Raw genomic sequence first — 24816 nt, 5'->3', positions numbered from 1 at the left:
CATATCAGTTTTATATGATTGAATATGGTGAGCTAGCAGAAGAGGTGGGAGATATTCATGATCCCATTGATCTCAACTGCCTGCATGCTTAGCAAGGTTTTATTTGACAGTGAAGTCCTACCATGCTGAGGTCACAGCAGTCGTGTCATCTGAAATCAGCCAAGGGAGAAAGACAGAAAGGTGCAAACTGGTAATGGAAATACTTGCCCAGTTTATCTTTGGATTCAATTTTTTTTTTCTTTCGCATAGCACAGCAAGTTAGCATAGTAAAAGGGTTTACTGGTATAACTGGGAGGACCTGTTTGTATTTGCAAAGCATGCAAACTGCCAGCTGCTTTTGCATCCCAAAATGTTGCTTCTTGCTCCCTTCCCCCTGCTCCTCTAGGCCCAGGGCCTTGTGCTGCTTTTTCTGTTTTCCTCCATTATTTCTTCTGGTTTCATTCAGCTAGGAGTGGGTTAACTTTGGCAGGGAAGATGACAGGAGGTCAGGTGAGGTTGTGTGGGGAGGTGTTGATGGGTAGCCACAGCCAGCTCTATGCTGGTGCTGAAGCTGAGGCTTTTCTAAGCAGGTGACAGGTCTTTCCTGTGTTCCTATTTCTTCTTCTCCATTGAAATCCTTTTTTTTTTTTTGTCTTTTCCAAGTTTATTAGCACTAACTGATGGAGGGAACACTCCCTGAAAAGCTGGGATGGATGATGTTCAGAAGATGTTTGCTGATGCCCAGACAGGGGCATGCCTTCCAGGAAAGTGCAGGACTTGACAGAATTGCCTGAACTGCACCAGAAGTCCAAAAATTCTGTACCCAATGACTCATTCTTTCTGACTCATTTCTTCTTCCCATGATAAACCTATATTTTTGAATATCTAGCAGATGGCCGTGGCTTAATTTTACAAGTTTTCCTAAAACAGGCATTTTTTCTTTTAAAATAGCACACTTTTTCGTTAGCCTTGCACTTGGAGTCCTAAGTCTTCTCTACCACTGAAGTGTACTCTGTCAAGTTGGGCCTCATGATTTTAGAGAGCTACTATATTGCTTTGCAGAGAAACCAATGCTTTTTGAACATCTGGGTATGTCATTCACATGTTGGTGTACACTGTCACACTGTTTTGGCAATAGCTTTACCAGAAATGACTGTTCTTCAAGGAAGATTGCATGAATTTTTCCTTCCTTATGTGAAACAAGAAAAGTGAATGAGTGATTACCCAGGAGTAATTGCATCTTACGTTCATTATTTTGAATCTATTCCAAGTAGGATCAGAGGAGTATTGTAAAAATGATCCTTATCAATGTCTCTCTTCCTGGAACTTCATCTTCTGAGCACAGGTAAGCAAGTTTGAAGCCATGCAGGTCCAGTGTGTTGCTGAGATGGTCTGGTTTGCTGGTGCACTTCCCCTTGTTTCCAACTGGGTGCTCTGCCTATGGATGGATCTCCCATCACTCTTCAGCCTTCCTAACACCTCCTCTCTCCATGAAGACTGTTATAGTGCATTAAAAAAAACAGAAGCGATGATAAATACACGTATAAAGGGTTCAAAATGCTGTGAAGTTTCTTTGTGAAAGTAACTGTGTGAGTACATCACCAAGATCCCAGAAGTGTAGGACCTGAAATGCTAAAACCTTGGGAAAGGAGTGAGGTGGCAGTAGGTGCTGCCCTAGGATGAATGTACCAAAGCACTTTCCAGGGTCTGAATTTCCCATTTCTTCTAAGGCAAAGACTTTCTGGTGACTGGGAATTTGATTATTCAGAACAAATCAGTCGTGCTTCCTTAAGCCAGGATTCCAATCAATACGTACCTATGAAGAGAGATTTGATTAAAAAGAAGAAAGACAAAAAAAAAAGCAGAACAGAAGCTTTGATCCAGCAAGGTTTTGAATATTCTGGCTCAGTTCCACGTTACACAAACACAAGCTGAGGTTTAATTGTATGAGTTGCCTTTGATAGAATTGCTCATGTGTATAAAGTGCTTTGGGCTTAATTTTGTTGTTGCCAAGTGCTCAGCATCCATTGGGGTTAAGACCTTTTGATCTCATTCTTTTTAAGATATGTCGTGGTTTAAAGTTGTGAAATGCACCAATTTTGGGGAGAATCAAGGAGGAGATGTGTGAAGTTTCTTCAGTGTGCAGTGGTAATGGAAACAGTAGTAACTGAGTGAAAGAGAAGAGGTCTGGACTGGCCTGGAGTTGTTGCCTGAGAATTGCTTAGGTTTACAGGAGGTCTCTTCATGGCTACCAGGCTGATTCTTTCTGTATTTAATGGGAACTGTGGTTGTGTATTAACTTGCTGGCTGCAAACCAGCAGCGATGATCTTCTGAAATCAAAGCAAGCATCTTCAACAAACTGATGCTTTACCAACTCACACTCACCTGAAAACAGAGGCATTTGAAAGACAGGCGTCAGTGAGGTGAAATCAAGTCAAATAATGGAAGGATTCACAAAGAGACTCAAAGATTGAAAAGACCAGGAAAAGAAGTATCTCAGTAACGTCTGCTTTAGAATGAAGGTGTTTTATGTCCCAGATGTTTATCATGTGTCAAAGAATACTGCTGAATGAGCAGAAAAACATAAGTAACGACCATAAGAGTTCTTAATGCAGCTCTTCAGGTGTGTATGTGGAGCTGAACGAAAATGCTTTCACAAAATAAAGGGGTATGCAAACAGCATCTAAGAAAGGAGTAAAAATTTCACTTCCTTAAGCTCTTCTCAACAGACTGTGAGACAGCTCTCTCCATTGGGCACGTGTAGTTGCATTCATAATTCTCATTCACCTCTTTTTTTTTCAAGTTAGAAAAGTTTCCCACTGATAAAATTGATGTTCTGCACATTTGCCACTTGGTGGTGCCAGATTGATTTACAAATCACGGATGTGAGGCGAGGTGTCGAAGCTGTGTTTGAGAAGTGTGTAGTAAGCTATAATTCGGGTGGGAAGCATTGATTCTGTGCCTGCACTCGTGCAGCTGTGCTCAGCAGCACTTCTGGCCTCCATCCCTCGCTCTTCAAATCTTGGGTTCCTCTCTCTGTCTGTCCAGCACAAAGGAGTTTAAATACATAGCAAGGTTGTATCCGTGAGGATAAAGTTTCTAGAACATTTCTCCCATAGCTTGCATCCAGCCAAAAATAGTTGGGATTCAGCGATATTCCAGGCATGGCACAGATACCTTCTGCATTTCTGGAGGCAGCTGCAGGTGTGCTGCTGGCAGTCAGGAGGTGTTGTGTCCGTAGATGTTTGACTGACACGGGTCCTGTGCAGTTTTTAGTGTAACACTGCCAAGAGTTTGGCGTATTTGTCATTGAGGTGGAATTCCTGGTTCAATGAAGGACAAATGATGGTTGGTTGGAGCCTTCCTGGCTCAACACAGGGAGGGCAATGATCATCGTAGATGTAAATCTAAACAAAAAGAGCTATGCAACTACTTTCATCCTGCTGTTGTTATTTTATCACAGGATCACCAAGGTTGGAAAGGACCTGCAAGATCATCCAGTCCAACCATTCACCCATCACCAACAGTTCTCACTAAGCCATATCCCAAAACACAACATCCAAACGTTCCTTGAACACCTCCAGGGTCGGTGACTCCACCACCTCCCTGGGCAGCCCATTCCAGTGCCTGAGAGTTACTCCTAGCAGACTTGAAGTTACTATGTTTTATTACAATTTCTGTTTTTCACAGTGTTATCAGTGTTTAGCATTGAAGTGTATTTGCACCAGGCTTCATAACTTCTTTTTTTTTTTTTCTCTCTCTCAATGCTGCAGTTCCAAAAGAATTGGTGGAGCTTCACTTGAAACTGATGAGAAAGATTGGGAAGTCTGTCACAGCAGACAGATGGGAAAAATATTTGATCAAGGTACAATATGCATGTTGTATTATTCTGCACTGCTGGAATATGCTTATGATGAGCTGTTGTGTCAGCAATCCCTGGTATGAATTATAGTGAGCCTTGGGCTCTGCTGTGGCCAACACCGATGTGCATGCCCAGACTTCAGTTGCATAAGATCCCAGCTTAACTTTCAGGCTGCCTAGACTTGTACAAAAATCTCTAAAAATAAACGTTATCTCCTGCATGTATAAGAGTGTGCACCTTCATGCTTGCTAGAAACAAACTTTCTGAGCATTAAGGCTTTCAGTGTAGAAGCAGATTCAGTAGCCTGCGAACAGACTACATTGAGCAGGGAAATTAACATGGTAACTATTCATTTTAAAATAAGTTGGTTGAGGGTAACCATACAGAGTTCTTGTACCATGTGCTAATATTAAATGAGAACATTGCAGTGATTTAGATCAGCATGCTCACAATGGTACAGCTAAGATAAAATCAGTATAACATCAGTAAAAATAGAACATCCCATTTTTTTTACCTAATTCTATCTATGGCTGTGCCTTTGTTGCTACCTTATGTGTGAACAGTTTTTATTTCAAACAATTTACTCTGCTTCAGAAAATAAAAACAGACAACGCTCAAAATTTGGAGTTTGGCACTCTGGATACCTTATTCCACATGCCAAAATGTAGTCTTAGAGTCATCACAGAATCACTGAATGGTTTGGGATGGAAGAAACCTCTGAGATCATCTGGTTCCAACCCTGCTGCCATGGGCGGTGTTGCCAGCATTAGGTCAGGTTCCCCAGGACCCCATCCAACCTGTCCTCAGTATTGTCTGCACAACCATGATTGCATCTGTCTTAGAAATACAGCATTGTGGTGATGGCAGCAAAACAAATAACGATGTTAGCAGATCCAGTCCCAGTTTGCCCCCCTTAGTGCTATGTATCATATTTACTGGGGTAGGAGTTTGCCTTGAGGTTTGTGTAAAATAGCCTTAAAATAATGATGTGTGTGAGACCACAAGGGCTGTGTCAAGAAATAGCCTGCTGAAGGGCCTAAGGTGAGATCTGACCTCTTCACCAGCTGTAAAGCATTTATGATGCTGTTTTGAGCTAATAATGTGATGTGTGCACCTTCTGTGTGTTCACATATCGCCAAGTGCTGTGAATACTGCATTGTATTCAATCCGTTAACATACCCAGAAGCCATTCCAGCAAGCTGTGGAAACCTAACCCTGAGCAGGGGGCATATAAATCCCACTGAAGCAGTTGTATGGTAAGCAGAAAACGGGGAGAAAACAAGTGTATGAGGGAATAGTCTGGAAAATCCTCCTTCAGCATGGAGGGAGAGCGCTGAGGAAACCTTTCCACCTGCCCCTGTTGAGACCAAGCAAGCAGTAATAACTTCTACTTCATTTAACTTGATACTTATTCTAGCCAGTGGTTCAAAGGAATCTCGAGAACAAAGGAATTTGAATATAACTAATGAGAGAGGTATGCTAATATTGCCCCCATTTCAAAAGGGTGTAATTAGTTTAGAAAAACAAGGAAGAGCTCTGGGAAATGTCCCAAAAGGCAGGAAAAATGGAAAGCATGTGGAACCATTGAGAGTGTTCTTGGGAGATATCTTCAGTGTTCTTGACTAGGAAGTGAACGCTGCAGTTGAAAACTCTTTCCCTTGTATGTCCTGGTGGTGAACCACCCAGTTTTGCCTCACCAGCCTACATACTGCTCTTTTTGGAAGCAGATGGCTGTAGGGTTTCAGGGTCTGAATTTCTCCAGTAGGAAGCATGGTTGTGTATGAGTGAAGGGAAGAAAGGGTTTGTCCTGCATGTTTTAACAGCTGAGAGGAACTGGCCAGCTTAGCTGCTTTGGGAAGCGTGTAACTGAATTCATTCAGACTGCTCTGTCTCCCAACAGAATGCTTTCACTGGCTCTTGTCAAACGTATTTTGTGTTTTTGTACAGATAGAATTTCTCTGGGCTGGTGAATTCAAAGCCTTCAGCACTGACCACACCGTTCTGCCCCAGTTGTTCAGAGTTCAGGGCTCGGTAGTCCCACGTAGGCAGACTCCTCTGCTATGTTTGTCACCTTCCTCTTTTCATTGATTTCAGTGAAAGTGTGGAGTGAGCTTATAGGAAGTGTTGGATGCTGCTGTAGCTGCTTGGGAAATGTTTGAGAGATATCCTGACATCTTTTTCGCAGGGTAGGGAGCTACTGACTGCTCTTCAGTGTGGAGAAAGCAGCTGTTCCCATGAGCAGCAGGCTTTTGTTTGGTGTGAAATGTCCTTTCTGTGAAGTCAGAGACTCATACTGAGACAGTGTCCATGTCAGTGGGATCTGTAGTTCAGGGCTGTGACAGTACTTGTCAGTAGAAAGTGTGATCATCTGGTTTTTGATTGTCAAAATGTAGTTGTTTCAGTCTGAACAGATGCTTTATCAACTCGTATGTCTCTTGAGTTGTTGCTTTGACAATCATACGCTTCTGAAGCACATGAAACTTCTCATTATTGCTTTCATACTTAATGAGCAAGCAATGAGCAGTGACTGGCTCTTGCCCTGAGCAGGGGTTTGATGTACAGTTGCCCAGAGTTCTTTGTGTTCCAGTACTGAAAATGAAGGAGAAAGCAGAATAAGCTTGTTTAGTGCTTGAGGAACAATTGCTTCTCTTGCTGTGAGCTTTGTGCCAGAGGAGGACCTGTGTTAATGCCTTAGCCTCAGATTAGGAAAAACTGCTCCTCAGCACAATTCCTTGTTATAGGAGCACGTCTTCACCATTCCCGTAGGTCACAGAGTCAGAGTGTGATTTATGGTGTGGCTGAACCAACCTAATTGCAAGCTGATGCCAACAAGCATGGTCCCATGTTTCCCCTTCTTGGTGCTCTTGAAGCTTACCCCAGAGCGAGCCAGTTTAGGCAACAGAGCCAGCAGAAAAGCAGCTCTCCATAACAAAAAGAAGTAGCTTTCTGCTATTTTACCTGCTTTAACTAACTTACACTTAGGCCAGTGAAGAACTCGTGTCAGTACTGGGAGTAGCGTGGCCATGGGGACAGAGAAGGGAGAACACCTCTTTGGTTGTAGCCCACGCTGAGTTGTACAGTACATCTAGTGAGGAAATTTAGTGTCATTTTTCCTTCTGTTTCCAGAGAAAGCTGCTTTCATGTGTGGTTTCCAAGTTGTTCAGTAGCTTAGTGATAACATCATGTATTTGAGAATTTGGTGAGTGGCAGGCTATTGAGTTCTGATTGAGTTTGCTCAGCAGAGCATTGGCTCCTTGTGGACTGCAGTGCAGAGGTTGTGCTGATTTGGATGGCTGTGATTCAGGGGAGGCACTTCAAAGTAATCTCAACTGGAGATGTGGCTGTGCTAAACTCCTGCCTCCTTCTGATGGGTTTTCCCACCTGAACAGGTTGGAGTTCTCACTGCTGCAGCTTTGATTGAGAGCTCCTGCTGTGTTTTTCCTTTCCATGAGTTCTTTTAAGCACATTTGACTCCTTCAGGGAGGAGAGGGAATTCCTTCTGTGCTGCTGTTATTGGAGGTTCCTGTGATTCAGTCTCCGTCCTTTCTTGCTGTTTTTTTCATGTTCTGTGCTTTTCTCCTCTTGAATGCATGGAACTTACTTGCTTTTAGTAAATTGAGGCTGGCTGCACTTAAAATATTTTAAAATATTTATCAAATGACTCGAGGGCCAAGCTATTATGCCTGATAATTCCACAACAAAGAGTGTAAGTCTCATTTATCTGCAGTTGTAGGACAGCAGGATCCCAAGGGGGCTCAGCAACTGATGTGCTAAGTGCTGTAAAGACATGCTAAGAAATCACATCTTCTCAACAGAATTTATTTTCTAAATATACGGAAAAATGGAAGCTTTTGCATAGCAAAGATGAGAATAACTTCACAGATCAGAGTTGTGCTGCCAAACGTAAGAGTTTTAAAGTAGCTGGTGTCAGGGTCTCAGTGATATATTCTTCCATGGAGTTTTGCCAGTGCTTTCTGGCCTATCCTAGTTTTCTTTTTTTTTTTTGTTCAAGACTTTTTGACTTACAATCCTGACAACATCATGTATAATTTTAGTGCAGTAAGGTACTACTAATATAAAAGTTGAAAGTTACTTTTATTCACTAAGCCTACTAATCTCAGTGTTTTCTTTGTGACAGATATGCCAAGAATTCAACAGCACTTGGGCTTGGGAGATGGAAAAAAAAGGATACCTAGAAATGAGCGTCGAATGCAAACTGGGGATTCTGAAGGTATGCATTCAACTAAGTTTCTAATTGTCTTTTTCCTTACTCGCTTGGATATCTTAGAGATTTGACTTTCTCTCTCACTGAAGCATCTTGCAGATTTCACTTGGCTGACCCATACCTGGATGTATTCAGTCTGGAGCTGATCTTGGAACAGGACTGTTGTTCTTTGTAGTGGGACAGGCCCAAACAACGTCGTGCTTACTTTTCTTACTTATACTTCCACGTATTATTTCTCTTTATGTTTTTATGTTCTAACATTCTTTCCACTTTCTCGTTTTTTTCAGTATCTCTGTGAATGTCAATTTGATGACAATCTGAAGTTTAAAAATATAATTAATGAGGAGGATGCTGATGCCATGCGCCTTCAGCCTATTGGTCGAGACAAGGATGGACTGATGTATTGGTATCAGCTGGACCAGGAGCATAATGTCAGGATGTACATAGAAGAACAGGATGACCAGGATGGATCCACATGGAAGTGCATTGTTAGGTATTCCTTTTTTTTTTTTCCTCCCTTTTTTTCCCAATGTTTTATAGGGTGGGATTCTTGTGGCTATGTGTGACTGGACTTTGGAAATTCATTTCACTCAGTCTCCATTTCTCACTTACAGTGGGATTTTCTGCCTGCAAATATGTGATGTACAGAATTGTACATAGTAGCTAATGACTTCTGTGCTCAATTAAGCCACAAAGGATATATGGAAAGGGTGCCGAGAGAAAATTGTTGTGAGGACAGTGCCTCCATGTTGCCTCCTGTCACACTTCTTCCCTTTGGAGATGGAGGGGAACTGTTCCTTCTTTAACTGCTGTCCTAAGAAGACAGTTATAAGTGGACAGTTCTGTTCTTATGAGGATTACGTTGCGATTTGAACTTCATGGAAGTAAAAGCATTGATGACCATCCCAATGGGTACAGAGCCCTTCCTGGAGCAGAATTCAGCTCATAGATAACTCAAGTTGAGGTACATGATGGTGATGCAGAGTGACATGTGCATGACTCAGTGCCCCTGGGTCTCTGTTGCTTCATATTTGGTCTGATAATATTCTAGTGATAGTTTAACCTCAGACTTATGGATTTTTGTGATTTAGGTTAAATACTTTGTTGTATCCCTCTTTATGCACAGGATGCATGGACGTTAATAGAAAAATAATTAGTTCTACATATATACATATATTTCATATCTAAAACGTGTTTTAGATATCTAAAAATGTTTAATTTGCATAGCTTACTTAAATATCCAAAGCTCAGTGTCCAGGTTAGTCATACAGAATGTTTTAAACCACTGTCAAAGGGCCATAAAGTGATAAGCCTTACCACCACTGAAATGGAGACAGCTGTTGTGGGTGAATAAAGGAAATGCATCTAAACAAGCCAACCAATTGCTGAGCAGCATTTATCATTTTCCTACATTCTGGACTCCAGGGATCAATGCCAAAAGCAGAGGAAATGGGACTTCCTCTGGGCAAGTTCTGACACTCATACTTACTGCAGAAAAACACAGTAATGCATGATGACATCTGAGATCCTTTTAAACCTGTGTAATTCTGTGTGTCAGGCTTGATGCACTTCCAGCCTTTTTTTTTCTTTCTTTCTTTTTTTTTCATTGAATCTAGTGGTTGAATGTTGACTTTGGAAAAGGAAATGTGAGAGTCTTGTGATTCTTGTCTGTTTTGAAAATAAAGAACCTGTTTAATCAACACTCAAACTCATTATCTGTTAAGGTTTTGGTTTTTCTAGTTAGATACCCAGTGCAATGAGTTAAAGTGCACTGATGTTCAAGCACATAGAGATACACAAATAGCCAGAGCCCTCTGGACGTCTCTATATTGTTTTCTAAGCACATTAAGAAGAAATTGCAAAGAGATTCAGTGAGAACTGGTAAAAGAAGGATAAATAGATAAAAAATAATAAATGGTAGCAGCTTGGATCCAGAATAACGGGACTTGAGTCTGGAGGGATAACGCCCTGCAAAACAAAGTGATTTGGTTGTGGTGTGTAGAAGTTGGAAGATTTCTGAATGCAAAATTGCAGCTGCTCTGGTAGGACAGGCATTTCACTGTGCTCGTGTGTAAGGTTTTCAGGGCAGTGTTCATTTAAACAGATGGTGTTTGTTTATTTTTAATGAATCCCTCTGGGGTGAGTGAGTAAGTGGCTTATCAGACAATATGTTTTTTCTTCCATCATCCAGAAACAGAAATGAGCTTGCCGAGACCCTTGAGCTCCTGAAAGCACAAATTGATCCTGCCCTGCTGAAAAACAATTCTCAGCAGGAGAATTCATCACGTGAAAGCCCAAGTATAGAAGATGAAGACACCAAAAAGGGTGAAGAAGCATCTGCTCAAGGTTTTCTGCCTTTTCTCACATTTTAAATGTTGTGCTGTGGCAGTGTCAGAACTTGATTAAAAGTTACTGTTTTAGTTTAGGACTCTTTAAAACAATCAAAGACCATTTCTGTTCATAGTAAATCAAGTGAACACTGATAAATATTACTTTTTTTTTTTATAGTGCATCTTTAGGTGCAGGTTATTTATAAAAAGAGAGATATGTATAAATTGTTTTCCAATTAATTTTATTCATGCTGTACATTTTGTATAGTATTGTAAATATGCCATTGTATGTTTTTGTGGAGTACCCAACTGTTGCCCAACTTTTCCTGTTCTATTAACATTAAAATTTCAAAAAGGAAAAAAAAACAAAACAACTTTGTGCAATGCCATGATTGAAGTCAATACAATCTGTGTATGTTATTTATTTTTACTTTTAAGTTTGAATCAGAAATACAGGCTTTTTCCTCACAATCTTGAAGAAGGCATGAGCTTATGTTGAAACAATTTGAAATCCAAAAATATTTATACATTAAGTGGTCATGAGCTGCCTCCACCATGTTATTTTTGCTAGTAAAGAACCCATTTTCCTTCCTTATTATCATGTCATTGCACATATTAAATATCTTGCCTGACTTGGTGGTTTGTGCATTGGTTTTACTTAGTATCAACCTGAAATATTTTGTTACAAGATTTTTCTTAGGTTATGAGAAGCTAAAAGCTTGTCATCCCAAGTAATTTTACCCTGGTTACTACCCTAATGTTAACATTTGGTTAAGCTACAGGAAAGCAGTTACTCGATCAGAAACAAGAGTTAAGTTTCCAGTGTGTTAATGTGTGCTTCTTCAAATCTGTGTAATTAATCTGTTAGCTGGAGAGGAGCTCTGCACAGAAGGACCCGGGGGTCCTGGTGGACAGCAGGTTGGCCATGAGCCGGCAGTGTAACCTTTGTGGCCAAGAAGGCCAATGGGATCCAGGAGTGCATTAAAAAGAGTGTGGCCAGCAGGTCAAGGGAGGTGATCCTCCCCCTCTACTCTGCTCTGCTGAGGCCACATTTAGACTGCTGTATTCAATTCTGGGCTCCCCAGTTCAAAAGTCAGGGATCTCCTGGAAGGAGTCCAGAGGAGGGCCACAAAGATGAGAGAGGGCCTGGAGCACCGCCTGTATGAGGAAAGGCTGAGTAACCTGGGTATGTTCAGAAGACAACTGAGAGGAGATCTGATAAATGTTTATAAGTATCTGAAGGGAGGTGGGAGGTAAGTGGATGAGGTCAGGCTCTTCTTGGTGGTGTGTAGCAATAGGACAAGGAGTAATGGCCTTAAACTTGGACATAGGAAGTTCCATACTAACATGTGGAAGAAGTTCTTTACAGTAAGGGCGATGGAGCCCTGGAACAGATTGTCCAGAGAGATGGTGGAGTCTCCTTCTATGGAGATATTCAAGATCCATCCATCCACCTACCATTGCCACCTACTGTAGGGAACTTGCTTTAGCAGGGGAATGGACTCAATGATCTCTTGAGGTCCCTCCCAACCTGTGCCATTCTGTGGTTCTGCAGTTTAACTGGATATACAAAGTTAGCAAGATCTGTCCTGGTTCTCAGTATCAAAGAGAAATGCTTCTCATTCCTATTCTTCACAACATTGTAGAATGGAAGAAATAAATGAAACGTTTAGATAAGTATAAGTTGAGTTTGGAAGTGTTAAAAGACAAGTGCAGAAATCGCAGTAAATTGTGACAAACACTGTGAGAATTGTCTCCATCTAAGACCAGTATCTACCTTTGCATGCATATGACAACACAATCTATGTGGTTACTGATACTGCAGAATTCATTCTAGAGTGCTGATCTTTCTTTTGTCTGACTAAGAATTAGTCAGGTCAGCTTAAGACCTCCTTTTGGAATATGATTTTACTGAAGTCAAAATAATTCATTTTATAACATCTTAACTAAAGTCTCCGCTGTAGGCAAGTCCCAAAGTCCTTTTGCACACTCCAGTGTCACCAAAGTCACTGGCTCTGCTGCCATGCAGGATCATTCTTAGGCACTAGTCCCACAGACCTAATGATTAATGACATTATTTATATATGCTGTGATTTAATTGCAGCCAACATACTCACAGAGCAGCACTTTGATCAATTAAGTTTAATAATTCTTCCTATTAGTCATCAAACTGTCCTCAAGTTCTAGGAATGCATAAAAGCCCTTCAAAGGTTCAATGAAAATTTATCAGAAGGACTGAAAGCTGCTTTGACAGCTTTCCAAATAGCATTAAAGTTGTTCCTTCAAAAATAAATGGATCCAGTTCTTGCTTTTTTTTTTGTTTGTTTTTAACCTAGCCTTCTTAACTTGAATTGCTGTAAGACAGTTTGTGCACCTGCTGAGTCACTGTGGCATATCAAGTGCTTTTTGAGCAGCTGGGAGAGTTAGAAAGTAGATCTTAGCACAGCCATTGCTTTAGTAGCGCAGGAAGAGATTTGGGGTTCTGGTGATGTTAGTTTGGGAAAAAGCAGTTGATGATAGGAAGAAATGGTTCAAGTAAGTCAATCCAGAAAGGTGTGAAGAGAAGGTGGAAGGATACGTGCATGGTGAATGTGTCACTGACAAATGCTGACAAATGTCTTTAGAGAGGTGGCTTTAATGTTACAAGAGCTCAGAGTGGTGATTACCTCTACGAAGGGAGAAACAAGCATCCTTCAGCCTTCAAAGTGTTATTGCTTCTGGTTGCATCTATTGCATCTGGAGATGCATCTTGCACCCTTTGCTACTTGCTGAGGCTTATTTGGGTATGTTCTTTATATTTAGAAACATTCTAAAATATATGACTTGCTTCTTCGCCACTCTTTTCTTTTGTAAAATGTTTATTTTCTCTAAATGTAATTAATTCACGTTCTTGCCTTTCATGTTGGTAATCACTTTGGGAAGCTCTCAGCTTGGAAAAGAATCACACCAGTGTGGAGGGAGAGGGGAGAGGTAGAAGACAGAAAACATGGCTTTGTTGGGAGTTATGGCACCTGTTCTGCAGCATCTTCCAGATGGTAGAAGATGCTGTTACACTATCTGTACTGCATCATCTTTGCTTTTTCTAATTAGCTCTGTCCCTACCTGACTTAAAAAGCATGGCAAAATAAAACACCTGAGATGTTAAGTATCTTCAGCGATGATAAATAACTGTATGAAATACAGAGCAACAGAATAAATGCAAGGGTTCTTCTGAGTGCTGTAGCTATACTTTGGGCCCCGTTAATTCAAAATTGCTTGAGCAAAGCAGGCATGATCTAATTTTTTAAGCTCTGCAGGATTTTCTGGTGCATGTTTGTCTTAGAAATGGCAGATGAAGTGAATGTAGAATATAATCTGTTACATGTGTACACAGAAGATGTAGTCACTGCCCAGGAATAGAGAATCCAGGTGAATTTCCTGTTGGTTGTGTTCTCCCCCCCCAGAATGCTGAAATACAACAGTTAGATGTTTCTTGAAATAAAAGTGTGTACAAACAGGGAACTGATTGATGTGAGTATCAGATTCATGGGAAGAGCTCTGAGTCTCCTGAACTGCCTGACCTAGGGGGTGGCAACCCTGCCCGGGGCAGGGGATTGGAACTCTGTGATCTTTACGGTCCTTTCCGCCTTATGGTTCGATGTGTAGGACTTGAAGAGCAGGGGATCTTACAGCATGGTCTGGTTTGTGAAAAAAACTCAGACACTCAAGAGAGATTTCTTGAAAGTTGATCCTCCTTGCACGCTGTGCTTAGGTTTTCTGTGTCTGTCCTCTGAAGGTATTGTATTACAACTGAAGAGGGAATTGAGGTGGATAGGAGGATAAGTATAGAATTCTGCTAAAAGCATCTGAAATCTAGGTTTATCTTGGCTAGTAATTAAGCCAAATGGTGATTCTGTAGCTAAAAATTGGCAACCTCCTTGCTTAATGACAGCTTGAGACAAGCCAGGCTCCTAATAATTCCAGGAAAGAATATTTATTTGCAGGGAGCTTTGGGTTGTTGACTTTTTTTAGATACGCCTTCATTTTGATGGATACTGTTTGTAATCCTATAGGTCCCCTGGATGTTTCATCACTGTTTTTCTCTGTCAACAGAAAACCAATTAAAAATCAAAGAAGAAAAAGACGAGGTGGAGGAACAGTCAAAGGAATTGGAAAGTCTTCCTCTTCCTGTGGTCAAAGAGGATGAAAACATGATGAAAATAGAGAAGGCTGAAGAAAAAGAAATAATAAAGTTGCCAGTAATAGTAAAATTAGAGAAGCCTTCGGAATACAACGAAGAGAAACAAACTGTCAAAGAAGAAAGCGACTCCTTTAAAGAAAATGTCAAGCCTGTTAAAGCAGAGGTGAAGGAAAACAAAATAGAACCAAAAGACCTAAAGGAAGTAAAAAGTTCTACTGACAAAATAGCAGTTCATGAGCCTGAGAGGTTAGAATTTTGTGTTAATGTCAAAACTCCCCAGGAAATTGTGGAGAAATCTGTAGAAGAAAGCGAGAAACTTAAAAATGACCAGCAGGCAAAAATACCCCTTAAAAAGCGAGAGATCAAGCTGACAGATGACTATGACAGTCCTATAAAGGGGTCCCTGTGTAAATGTGTGACTCCAACGAAGGACGTCTTGAAGGAAGAGGGGAAACCAGAAGAAGAAACTTTTAAGAGAGTCCCTACAATTACTGCTTTATGTCCCGATGGGAAAGTGCTGGTTAATGGAGAGGTTAGCAGTGAAAAAATAACCCCAAGTGTCATACAAAATAATCGGTCTGAGCACTCGGTTGGTACAAAGGAAGACAGCAGCTCATTAAAAGAGAAAAACGGTAAAAGTGGGGAAAAGGTATCAGACTCCCTAAATTCTGTTAGTAAAATTATAAAAGCATGTGAGGTTGAGAAAAATGCAGTAACTGTGGTGAAAGAGCTAGGAGCTGTGGTCTCTGAGGTTTCAAATCAGAAAGTGCCTTTAAAGGAGGAATCTAGTCCCGTGGAGAAAGAGAACCTTGACAGTCCAGCTACTGAGATGGTAGTGGAAGAATCTTCAAACTCTGAAGACTGTGCCAAAAAATCCGAAGAGAAACTAGCCACCATAATCCAAAAGGACAGACTGCCACCCAAAGAATGTTTAGAGAAGCTGGAGAAGCCCACAGATGAATCTGCTCCTGCAGAACTGCCCAAGGCTGCGCCATCTGAGGAAGAAACCTTGGAAAGCAGAAGCGAGCCTGAGGAGAAACCCGATTCTCCCAAAGCTGCTGAGACACCTCCTCCATCTTCTTCTCCTTTGACTTTAGAGAAGTCTGTTTTGGAAGCGGAGGGCTCTGATGCTAAACCTGCTCTCCTTGAGGAGAGCCAAGGAGAAGAAAAATCCAGCCCTGAAAAACCAGAGGAAGAGCCTGAAGCTGCCAAGCCAGAGCCAGAGGGATTAGACGATGCCCATGCGTCCAACCTAGAGAACTCCTCCGAGAGTAAAAAGGATTCCCCAACACCTAAAAGCAAATTTAAGTATAAACTAGTTTCTGAAGAAGAAAGCTGCACAACAGATAATAAAGAAATAACTTCTGAAAGACAGAAAGAAGGGATTAAATTAACTATCAGGATCTCCAGTAGGAAGAGAAAGGCAGAAACACCGCCAGAAGACGTCACTGCTGGCCGCACGTTGAGGAGATCCCCAAGGATATCTAAGCCTACTCCGAAAGTTGCGGAGACTCGGGATCAGAAATCTGACAAAAAACGATCTGAAGAGGAAGAGGAGAAACCTGCACATAAGCAGGAAAGAAAAGAAGATGCAAAAAAACAGGAGAAGGAGTCAAATTCTAAGGTTAACAAGGTAATATAGTTTTACTGTCTGGCGTTGCCACAGTCTTTCCTAACAGGAGTATATGTGTTTACATAAGAATGTTAAGGATTACTTCCCTTTGGTCAGCCTTTGCCTGGAGCTAGATTTGCAGTCTGGTTAGTGGATTCAACCAAGTTAAAACCACCCCCTAAGAGAGTGCTAATATCTGTTGACTTAGCAGCTTCTAACATTTTTCATGTAAGCGAAACAAAAAAGACCAAACCAGTCCAAGTGAGTTCTTTTAAGACATGACATGATCAGACCTGAGTCAGTCTGTGTGGCTGAATGGAGACTTCCGTTCTTCCAATGGAGAAAATGCTGTGGATTTTCTAGGTGGATGCTTGCTGGTGTCTGGTTGGCCAGTTTGAGAATGAGCGTAAGCAAAGAAACAACAAAGGCAACAAAGCTGGTGAGGGGTCTGGAACACAGGCCATATGAGGAGAGGCTGAAGGAGCTGGGAATGTTCAGCCTGGAGAAGAGGAGGCTCAGGGGAGACCTCATTGCTCTCTATAACTTCTGAAGGGAGGTTGTAGTGAGCTGGGGGTCGGCCTCTTCTCTCGTGTCATCAGTGATAGGACCAGAGGGAATGGCTTCAAGCTACGGCAGGGGAGATTCAGGCTGGACATGAGGAAGTATTACTTTTCAGAAAGGGTGGTCAGGCACTGGAATGGATGCCCAGGGAGGTGGTGGAGTCACCGAGCCTGGGGGTGTTCAAGGAAAGACTGGATGTTGCGTTGAGGGACATGGTTTAGTGGGAGCTGTTGGGAATGGGGGAACGGTTGGACTGGGTGAGCTTTTAGGTCTTTTCCAACCTTGGTGATTCTGTGATTCTATGAAACAAATATTATGACTTCTTACGTTTGGGATACACAATTTGCTCTGGGCAGAGGTGTCTTTTTCATACAAAAAGTTAAATGTGCATCTGTATAGTGCTTGTAAATCAATGTAATGATCAACAGCTTTATTCATTTAACTTCCTGATGTTTCTGGATGTGCAATGCCAAAGAAAAGCAAGGAGGAAAAAGCAGCCTGTATTTTCAAGTATGCTCTTTTCTATCAACTTGAAATCCTCTTCATATTTCACTCCTGTGCATTTCCTTATTGTTCCTGTAGTTTTACCAACACACGCACATACTCAGCAAGTTCTGAATAACCTTCATAAAATGAACATTTTTACTGAATATTTATCTTTTTTTTCTTCTTGAAGAGGTTCTTTAAAGATAGATTCAAAATAAAGATGACGTATGATGAAGCCTCAAATTAAATTAATTCTCTCATGGATTTGAAGTACAGTTTTCTATTAAAGTTTAGTGAATAATGACATCACTAAGGAGACAGAAGTTCATGATAAGAACCTGAAATGAAATTTTACCAGTATGATGTATTGCTGCAGTGTGAGTGTGTCCTGCAGAATGTTTTGTACAGTTTGGTTTAGTTAGCTAGTTCAGAACAGCGAGTAACCTGGTCATAAATGAAAAGTGTTTTGAGCTGAAAAGCCTAGGGAGGGTATTTTCCTTTTTCAGTTTCTGGAGGGTAAAAAGTATTTGTGAGAACTTGAATTTTTGGTATATTATTGTGAAGTTAAAATAGCCTGGTTGTAGGAAGTAGTTTTAACTAATGCAAAATGGGATTCTGAATTGTAATTGGAATTCTGTTTTTCATCCAAAATATGTCTTACACAAATATCTGATAAAACTTAACACTTCACGTAGTAGATGAGAGAAGTCATTTTTCCAGTCCTTAAAATAAATAAATGTCCAAATAAGTCACTGGTAAGACATGTGGTTATTTTATTAAGGTAGGTATGATATAAAGGGGTGAATGCCCTTTTCAACTAGCATCTGATGAATCGTTTTTTTACTTAAGAAAAAGAATGGAAAAGTATAAATGTGAAAGCAGACTGTGCCCTTACATGGTGCACTGATTTTCTTTCAGAAAACTCTGCCTGTCATAAAAGAGAGCTTCAAAAACACTGAAATTAATGTACTTGTTAGAGTGTAAGCATGTTTCCTAAAGCAAAATGAAAGAGATGAAGTGCATGTTAGAAAAGAAAAAAAGCCAACTATACGTATACATATATTCAGTTTGGATTATGGAGAACTATCATAAGAAAACATCAAATGTGGAATTCACCATGTTCACAAGGAGGCCTCAGTCACTGATCTGTCTTTGTGGTCTGAGATCTCATTTGAAAATTTCTCTGCAGGTAGATATGTAGTTTTCTCCCTTTAGTATCCTGTTGAACTTCAGGGCTCATTGAAGGTGTCTGTTCCTTGAAATGTTCTCTTATGAAATTATTGCAACTGTTCTGATTGAGATGAATCACTTTACTGTAAGAAAAATATCTTTTAGGATCTGGAAAGAAACTGTAAGTTTCCTTTGTGTTTTCTCTTTGAAATGGTATCAGAGGAGCAAAGTTCGGTGGACAGGTACACGAACACGCGGCAGGTGGAAATACTCAAGCAATGAAGAAAGTGAAGGCTCAGAGAGTGAAAAAAACTCAGATGAAGAGGAGGAAGAGGAAGAAGAGGAGGAAGAAGAAGCTGCACCTGCTGACGATGATGAACCGTGCAAGAAGTGTGGCCTTCCCAACCACCCTGAGCTGGTAGGCTTTGGGGGAAACCTTCTGAGTGATTCAGGCAGTTCTGGTTGATCAGAGGAGTGTCTGAAGGTACACCATTGATACACCAGTCTTTGGGGTGGCCGTGTGTAGAAGCTCAACAAGCTTTCAGTGCTTCTGATGTTTATGGTCCTGGTTCATCACTGGTACGTACTGTCATAGATTCTTCTTATTAGAAGAGTATACAGCCTTGCAGTGAGTCCACAAAATGAGCATATTCTCAGATGTGTGAAAGACATCCCAGCACGGTTGAGACAGTTAGAATGTTAGAGATGTGTATTCCACCAGATGGTCACACAGTTTATGTGAGCATTATTGCTCAGTTTTAGTGGAAATAGCTTTCCCAACTAAGGAGGAATCGCAGTAGTTGGTTCTGCATACCCCAGAGAGTCGGTGAGTCTGTCTTTGCCACCCTGGACATAAGAACACCCCAGCTGAGGAAACTGCCTAAGATTGCTGTGCTTCCCTTCTGGCCTGCATGGCCAGGTTTCCTTCATGTGGATGTAAGTGCACAGGGAAAACAGTTCCCACCACATCTTGTCCAGATGTAGTTTTCTACTTAGTCCAGGGTCTGGAAAGCATTACAGGATTCCATAGTACGTGTACGCAGTCTGTGTAATCCAGTAGTGCTGAGTTGCCTGAGAATACAACGCAAGATCAAATCTGGTGCTAATGTGGAAAACTGTGATACATAAACTTGCTCATAAAAACCACCCGTGGCCTTGGAAACATCCAGTGATAAGTGATACAGGATTTTTTTTTTTTGGTTTTGGCACAGTCCAAAGTATTTATGAAGTGCTTCTGTGTTGGCAGGGAAAATAGTTCTGGAGCTTGTTACACGTTGCGAATGCCAAAAGATATTCATGATTTGTTTTGTTTCAACAGATTTTGTTATGTGACTCCTGTGACAGTGGATACCATACAGCTTGCCTTCGCCCTCCTTTGATGATAATCCCTGATGGAGAATGGTTCTGCCCACCTTGCCAGCACGTATGGTTCCTGTTCCCCTTCACTTTCAGCATTGTGGTTGTGGAGATTTGTTGGGAGTTTAACAGTTTCTTTCATCTTTTTTTTTTTCTGTTACAAAGCAGACTGTGATGCATCGTAGAGATGCTGATCTTCCCCCTTAGCCATTAGTAAAACTGTTTTATGAGGTGGTTTTCCTTTCCCTTTCTTTCTTCTGTTAGTGACAAATACTGCATGTTGCTGTTTTTTTCTTATGCTAAGCAACTTAAAGAATAACGTAGCATTAACAGTATAAAATCATAATTTTATCCTAAGAAGCATCACATTGTCATCCAGGAGGGGGAAGCATAGAATCATAGAATTTCCCGAGTTGGAAGGGAGCCTTAAGGATCAAGTCCAGCAAGGAATAATCAGGGATCAAAGCAAGCAGCTGTTTCTGAAGTACTGTTCCTCCTTCAGAGACATTTGCTAAGAAGCTGGTAAAGAAAGCTGCCATTTCTGGTTAGCATCTCCTAGAAAACCCAATGTTTTCCCTGCTGAGTAATAGACAGGTATGAGCACTTTCACAAAGGTTACAAGCTGCTTCTTAAAAAAAAAAAAAAAAAAAAAAAGGTTAAAAAAATGTTGTGCATAGGTCTTGTTTAATTTTAAGTACATCTAAATAGCAGGAATTGCAGTGGTGATGCTTGGAAGGATAAGCCAGAGAGAGTTCCTGCTAAATGAATGGGGAACCATCTATGCACGTTTTCAGAATAGTCTGCCTGAAGATCTCTGATCTTCCTTTCTTTTAGATGAATCCTTTGTCAAAACGGCTGTTGCTCTGCAAAATGCTTGCCACCTTGACCGTGGTGTGACACAGCTGTATTGTGCATTGGCTTTCAGTTGTCTTCTGAGAAGTAGTTTGGGTTAAGTCGTCGTGATCTTGAATCGCGAGAATGTTCAAGAATGTTTTCTTCCTTAAACAATTTCTTATTGCTGCTTGCAGTTAAGTCATCTCCTTGCTTGGTTGCTGTTTAGTAATTTTTAACATGAAAAATCACAGATTTGTGCAAGTGTGATGATGATCATCCTTGGAAATAGTGTGATGAGGTATGGACATGAAACAAGGCACAGCTTGTCCATAAAAAGTCATTGTTACACATGGCTCCTGGATTATTAAATATAAAAATAAATAAAAAAATATTTGGAACCTTTTATCTGTGGTGTCCATAGACTCACATCTCTCCAAATGTTAAGATAAATACCAGATAGCACTGTTAACAAAGCTTCGTGTTTGTATTCATGTTGCCATGAATAAATAGTGCACAAAGCGTCTGAGCAGGAGATGGAAACAGTTCTGAAAGAACCTAATCCTGTGTTTCATTCCCTTAGAAATTACTCTGTGAGAAATTAGAAGAACAGTTACAAGATCTGGACGTCGTCTTAAAAAAGAAGGAGCGTGCAGAACGCAGGTACTGCTGTAGGGCTGTGTTCACAGCACACTGACTGTACGTGCATTAAGGGAAACTGGAGCCCAGCCCAGCTTTGTCTTCATACTGATTAGTTTATTGGTGGTGCAGTGCTGGGAGGGCTTACAAGAAAGGTGGAAAAGTCCAATAATTAGAAAAGATAAATAGCTTGCGTTGAACTTGGGTCAAGGTGTCAGGAGGTGATTTTGACTTTCCCACAGCTGTACTTCAATGGTTTTCAGCACTGGTTCAGCTGCATGTTATTAGTACTGTCATCCACGTGTAAATATCCTGCTGACAGCAAGGTTAAGCTCTGCTTTCGGTATAAAGGTAATCCAGATTAGTGTGGTTTCTGAATCTTGTTGCTTTAGATTCTGTTAAACTTCACCTGTTTTACAAGATGGTGCAGTTGCCATAGTGCATCTGAGTCACAGCTTTGGCTGACATTTTGCATTCACTCCAGCCATTTCCAAAGGCTCAGTGCAAACCAGTCTGCTGTGTTTGTGGGCAGCATCCTTAGTGCTTGAACATCCTACCTGCAGTTTTCAGATCTGGTAAAGAGGGACGTGAAACAGAATTTGCATAATATATGGCTTGTGTGTTGAGCACTCTGTAACGTTCAGTGACATCTGTATGCATTATTAAGCACAATTTTGCATTAATTGTATCTTGAAAGGCAGAATTCACCTGAAGATGAGACGTCTTTAAATACAGTAATTGGGCAGGTTAATATTTGTAGCATGACACTGACACCACATGAGATACAGTGATTTGGTGCTTGGGAGAGTGGAGCAGAATCCATGTTTGTGTTCAGCCTCTGTCAGACCTCCTGTCTGTGATTGCTGTTGTAGCAGCAACAGTGACAGTGGCAGATCAGGTACCAACTGTTCTCAGCTTCTGCTCAGAGCAGATCTAGTAACATTCACTATAGTGAAATTACCCTTGGTTTGCCAATTAGTGAATTTGTAGCTGTGAGAACAAAGCAATTAGCTGATTTTGTGAGTGAGCTCAGCTTACAAACAGCCTCCATCTGTGCAGGAGTGTGGAACACAGAAGAACTGTATCTGCTGCTCTGTTTTATGGTGGGAAATCTCATTGCTAGTGAACAATATTTTTGGTCTTACTTTGGTAAATATTCTGCTGGCAACCATTACTTGGAATGCAGTTTTTTTCTATCCTGTCGTACTTCTTTGAACTCAGTGGTATTGCATGGGAATGTGGCTTTCTAACTGTTACAGGAGAGCACACAATCAATACAGTAGCAGTCTTCAGTGTCTGAAACAGATGTTTCACAACCATTTTGCAATCTGATCCTCATTCCAAATTAACCTAATGTTTTCTGTTGTAAAGGTTTCCTTTAGAAAGAGAGAAGTGAGTTTGGGTTGTAAAGATTTTGTGATAGAGTAATTGAATATCGAAGTTTTTCAACCTAATGGTGGTGTATTTTAGTAAATTGCCAGGTGAGAAGGCTGAAGAGAGCAAGAGTTGTGATGCTAGAGGAAATGACAGTCTGCTCTTTTTTATTGCTGTGTAAATTACAGTTGGTTGCTTGGGGCACAGGAACACTTTAATGTTTCTATAAGATCACAGAGTACCTCTTGTCTGTTTTGCTGGGGAGGAGAACAACTGTCTCACCATGGGCACTCACACTTAACAGCTTCTTGTACTGTTATCAGATTCAGTGTTGGTTTTTGAACTGGTGACACTGCTGTGCTTGTGCAGTTATTCCCAACCTTTCAGGAATCTGATTAAAATTGATTCAGCTGTTCAGCTGTGTTCTTACACATCCCCAAAGTGCCACAGATGTTCAGTGAAAACTTTTCAGTTTCGTGACGACTCTGACAAATAACTACACCAAAGTCATGCCTTTATTTTCCTCCCCTTCCTGAATTGGAGGTGCTGCTGCAGCAGCCTGGCTGAATTTCAGGTGTCTGCACTTAAACTCCCGTAGCCATGTGCTATGACAAGCCAGAATAGGCATCAGAGCTGTTCTGGATGCCACTTTTAATCTTACTAGAGACTCTCAGACTTCTTTATAGAAAATCCTACTGGGGATTCTCTACTTCTTGCAGGCCACGTCAGGCAGAGCACTTCCTTTCATGTACTCCTAGCTTCCCTGTAGCAGTGTTTTCTAGATCCTTATAATATGTGTTTGTAAAGAGTTGGGGCCCATCAGCATCCAACAGTTCCAAACCTGTTGGTGAAGATGTTTACACTGTTGGATGGTGTTACTGAAGTGTTAGTGAGTGCCTAAGCCAGGGGAGGTAAAGCAGATCTCAGAACCTTCATGGATCATGCTTAAAAACAGCTGAATTTTTCTCATCCCTCCCATTTCTTCATGCTTTGCATTAAAAGAAATGAGAAATGGAAGAGACCATCAAAGACATTCACTGTATATTAAAATAAAAGGAGTTGCATTCCTTTCCTCAAGGTGCTACTTGATCGCATTTTTAGAACACAGTGACTGCAAAGGGTAAAATTTCCTCCTCATCCAATTAATCTCATGGTGCTCAGGATGGACGTTTCTTTTGGTCTGTCACTTTGGAGAGGTGATATTAGGAGGCACAAACAAATACTTTAATAGAAAACCAACATTTTCTATTTAGACATGATACGGAGTTGCCAAAGCTTATGGTCTTTTTGGCTTTAAAATAACCTAAAATCCATTTGTACTCTCCGTTAGTATTACTTTAGGAACTATATGTGTTTGTGTTATTTAATAAAAAAAAATATGATGCTGGATTCTTTCAGTAGATAGTTCTCCAGAAGATTGTTGTGTAAAAATATACAGTGCAGAAGGCTGCTGCGAAAACTACTTTAAAATCGACATAGATTCTTTCCAAATTAATCAAAGTATTGGAAACCAAATTTTTACTCATAGATGCCTGTAATTATTTGCACAAAATGATGCACATTTGAAGCAGAGGTGTTGGGTCATAGAATCCTAGAATGGCTTGGCTTGGAAGGGCCCTCCAAGATCATGTGGTTCCAAAACCTTGCTGCAGGCTGCGTTGGTCAGGTTGCCCAGTCACCAGCTGAAGTCACCCAGGGCCCCATCTAACCTGGCTATTAACGCCTCCAGGGATGAAGGGCAATTGGGTAGAGGTGTGGATGACTTGTGTGCATCCTATTGCAAGTCCATTGTAATTGGGTGTGTGCTCAGTGCAGCCTCGCAGGGTAACAGCAGAAGTTGATTAATGCAGAATCTTTATCTCAGGAAATCAGGAATTTAAAGTTTAGCATTGGTTCTTGCATGATTTCATTTCAACCGTGGTGACGCTTCACCAGATCTTGAAAGCTGGAGGTCTTCTGGCAAATGTCTCGTTCATCCCTTGTCCCTGCTGCAGCTGTGTTCTAAATCACTTTTATTCAAAATAAAGTTAAAATCTATAGAGGTATCGATCACTTTCAGAGTCCTTGCAGGTTCACCAGCTTTCTTTGTTACTTTCATTTATTTGAATTATCTCTCACGTTCATGGAAAAGGTTACAGATTGCCTACTTAGCCCAAAGATCAGAACCCAGTGATGTTGGAGAGTTGCTAGGATGTCTGAGGCATCTTGGG

General features: G+C 41.0%; 1 protein-coding gene across 1 annotated transcript in view; it reads left to right on the top strand.

Annotated features, from left to right (window-relative positions):
- The window catches only part of RSF1 (remodeling and spacing factor 1), a 54354-nt gene that overhangs the window by 16704 nt on the left and 12834 nt on the right, over positions 1-24816 (top strand). Inside the window, exons 2-9 of the mRNA XM_042862472.1 lie at positions 3754-3845; positions 7981-8073; positions 8355-8560; positions 10259-10413; positions 14490-16210; positions 18627-18824; positions 19725-19829; positions 21177-21256. Of these exons, the coding sequence (XP_042718406.1) occupies positions 3754-3845; positions 7981-8073; positions 8355-8560; positions 10259-10413; positions 14490-16210; positions 18627-18824; positions 19725-19829; positions 21177-21256 (2650 nt within the window). The remainder of the gene's footprint in view (positions 1-3753; positions 3846-7980; positions 8074-8354; positions 8561-10258; positions 10414-14489; positions 16211-18626; positions 18825-19724; positions 19830-21176; positions 21257-24816) is intronic.

The sequence above is a fragment of the Lagopus leucura genome, unplaced genomic scaffold (genome assembly GCF_019238085.1).
Source record: "Lagopus leucura isolate 7727_CA_CO unplaced genomic scaffold, USGS_WTPT01 Super-Scaffold_702, whole genome shotgun sequence".
Classification (NCBI taxonomy): domain Eukaryota; kingdom Metazoa; phylum Chordata; class Aves; order Galliformes; family Phasianidae; genus Lagopus; species Lagopus leucura.
The sequence above is the reverse complement of the archived record's forward strand: the minus strand, read 5'-3'. Positions and strand labels throughout refer to the sequence as shown.